Below are 2,393 nucleotides of genomic sequence, written 5' to 3' on the forward strand. Positions count from 1 at the left end.
TTACGAGACTTCTCCAAAATTTCGAATTTCAGCTTAGTTTTTCAAAAATATTTTAATTCTTTTACATTGATAAACATCATAATTTTGATTATGTTTACTGATTATAAATTTTATATAACTAATAACTTTTATTGCTCAAAATAGTGATAGAATTGCCTACAAAATTATGCAGTTATTTTATTTATCAAAGTATACCATGAAAATAAATTCAAAAAGAATAAATGAATGCTACGTTACCGAAAAAATCAAATAAGGCGAAATGCAGACCTTGCAGTTACTGGATATAAAAATGAAACAAGGTAATAGACTGAATATGGTTGCTAAGTTATTTTATTACATAGGCCAATTTTCTTTTTAAAAAAAAAGTTACAGTATAAAATTTAAAATAATTTTATCAGTTATAATGTAAATTTCATAATAAACACAGATTTTTGTAAAAATTTGTTTAATAATTGCTCAGTAAAATCAAGACTTAAGTTTGGCAAACTATTTTCTAGTAAAAACTAATTGAAATAAGGCAATCTCACTTACAACAACAGGCAGGAATCAGTATGTCCGAACAAAAACTTTTAGCAGAATATGATAAATTACTTTTACAAGGATAAATAGAAATAGTTACTTGCACTTTTTTTTTTACCTAAGGCCTACAAGTTAATAAGTTTAACCAATGCTTTCACGCACTTCTAAAAAATCCCACAATTGAAAACCATCCTCGTAATCATAATCCAATTCACCATCTTGGTTTTGTCGGCGTCTTTTAGAAGTAGGTAATGGTAAAACTACTTTTGTACCATCAGGTTTTGCATGGAGATAGAAACACGCACCACCAAATGGACACTTCCCTTCACCTTGTTTGAAATACCTACAAGGTCTTTTACTTAAGGCCAGTTTATACTCTGAAATTAGTTTTTTCTTATCGGATTCTGAATCGACATAATATTGACTAGGTGTGATAAAATGAGATGACACTCTACATTCTGGACAAGAACGAGTAACAACAGGGTCTACTTCCCGTTCCACTTCCTCGGCGATTTCGTAGGTCTCGACACTTCGCCACTTTCTGATGCAGGATAAACAATAAACGTGATTGCAGTTTTCAAGGATCCCGAAATATTGTTCAGAAATCGGCTTTTTTTCCATTATAACTTCCATGCATATACCACATGTTTTGTCCACGCTACGTTGCAAAGCAAAAGAAAATTCCATGTTTTGTTCGAATTCTTTTTCACATTCTTGAATATGACGATTCCGCTGCCTCTCATTCGACGGGTCCAAACACCATGTCCCACAAATTTCGCATAAATTTCCGTGAATGCAGGGGCAGTCATAATTTGGACAAACACCTTCGTAGTAATGTTCACAATATTCCATATCATATTTTTGTGGTTCTAATTCAAATACGCCATTATTTGATTTTAAAGCATCAGAATAAGATATATTTTTCTTGGGCACGAATTCAGGCGCATTCACCCAATTAGGCGTACCTGGAACACAGGAAATCGGCTCAGTATTTCGTATGGAATAAAAACTTTCTAATTCATTTCTAATTGGACCGTCACGATTGGTCGTTAGCGGATTACAATTCTCTATTTGTTGGTGGTTTAGTTCAGTAATATGTATATCACTCAACGATTTATAAATTAAGTTCATATCCTCGTTTGCGGCTGGATGTAGGAACCAGCATTCATCGCCAAATTTACAGTTGCCCTTCAAAAAGAAAGAACAAACATCTCCCCGTTCACTACTACACGTGGAATTGTTAACATGTTTATTTCTACCACCATTTTGGCAAGAAGAATAGAAATCAAATGAACATACTTCTTCTCCAATATTCTCCGTTTCGCCTTCAGCCATTCTGTATAATATTTTACGATCACAGCTGTTTGTTATCTCACAGAGCGAGAGGGGAAATATCACAAACAACAACCACAGAAGCAGACGAAAATTAAAAAGAACTTTTCTTCTCCCGAGAAACAAATGATTCATCACGCAGGCGCACTGTAAGCCTCAGTTGTTGAAGTTTACGGACTAGCAGCGCTATCTTGTGACGATAAAGAGAAACTAAAATGTCATTTTTATCTTCTATGTAAAAAATAATACTAAGAAGAAAAAAATTTTGAATGTCTATTTTTAACTGGCATAATCGATATAAAAATGTTATTTACCTGGAATGAATCTACTGTATTGAAATAAAATAAAAATTTTGGATACATATATATTTTAAATACAGTATTGTTATTCTACAAAAAAGAAACTACATTATAAAAATAAAAAAGATGTAGGTATTTTATTTTATTTATTTTTTTTAAATTTAAATGATTCACAAAAACCAATAAAAATTGTTATTAATTTTTAGGGAGGAAATTGCATTCATTTAATTATTTTTTTTTAAA

The 2,393-nt window shown here is 31.5% G+C and overlaps 1 protein-coding gene across 1 annotated transcript; it reads right to left on the reverse strand.

Annotated features, from left to right (window-relative positions):
• Nucleotides 1-312: 312 nt before the first annotated feature.
• LOC107440617 (putative E3 ubiquitin-protein ligase makorin-1) lies at nt 313-1,990 on the reverse strand. Its single transcript, XM_071178874.2, has one exon. The coding sequence runs from the start codon at nt 1,984-1,986 to the stop codon at nt 661-663; it is 1,326 nt and encodes a 441-aa protein (XP_071034975.2). The 5' UTR covers nt 1,987-1,990; the 3' UTR covers nt 313-660.
• Nucleotides 1,991-2,393: the final 403 nt, after the last annotated feature.

This window comes from Parasteatoda tepidariorum, chromosome 6 (genome assembly GCF_982258835.1).
Source record: "Parasteatoda tepidariorum strain Cologne lab strain chromosome 6, Ptep-v5.0, whole genome shotgun sequence".
Classification (NCBI taxonomy): Eukaryota; Metazoa; Arthropoda; class Arachnida; order Araneae; family Theridiidae; genus Parasteatoda; species Parasteatoda tepidariorum.

Bases quoted from the DNA above. Each gene is read 5' to 3' on its own strand.
- LOC107440617 (XM_071178874.2), bottom strand. From the start codon at position 1,986: ATGAATCATTTGTTTCTCGGGAGAAGAAAAGTTCTTTTTAATTTTCGT.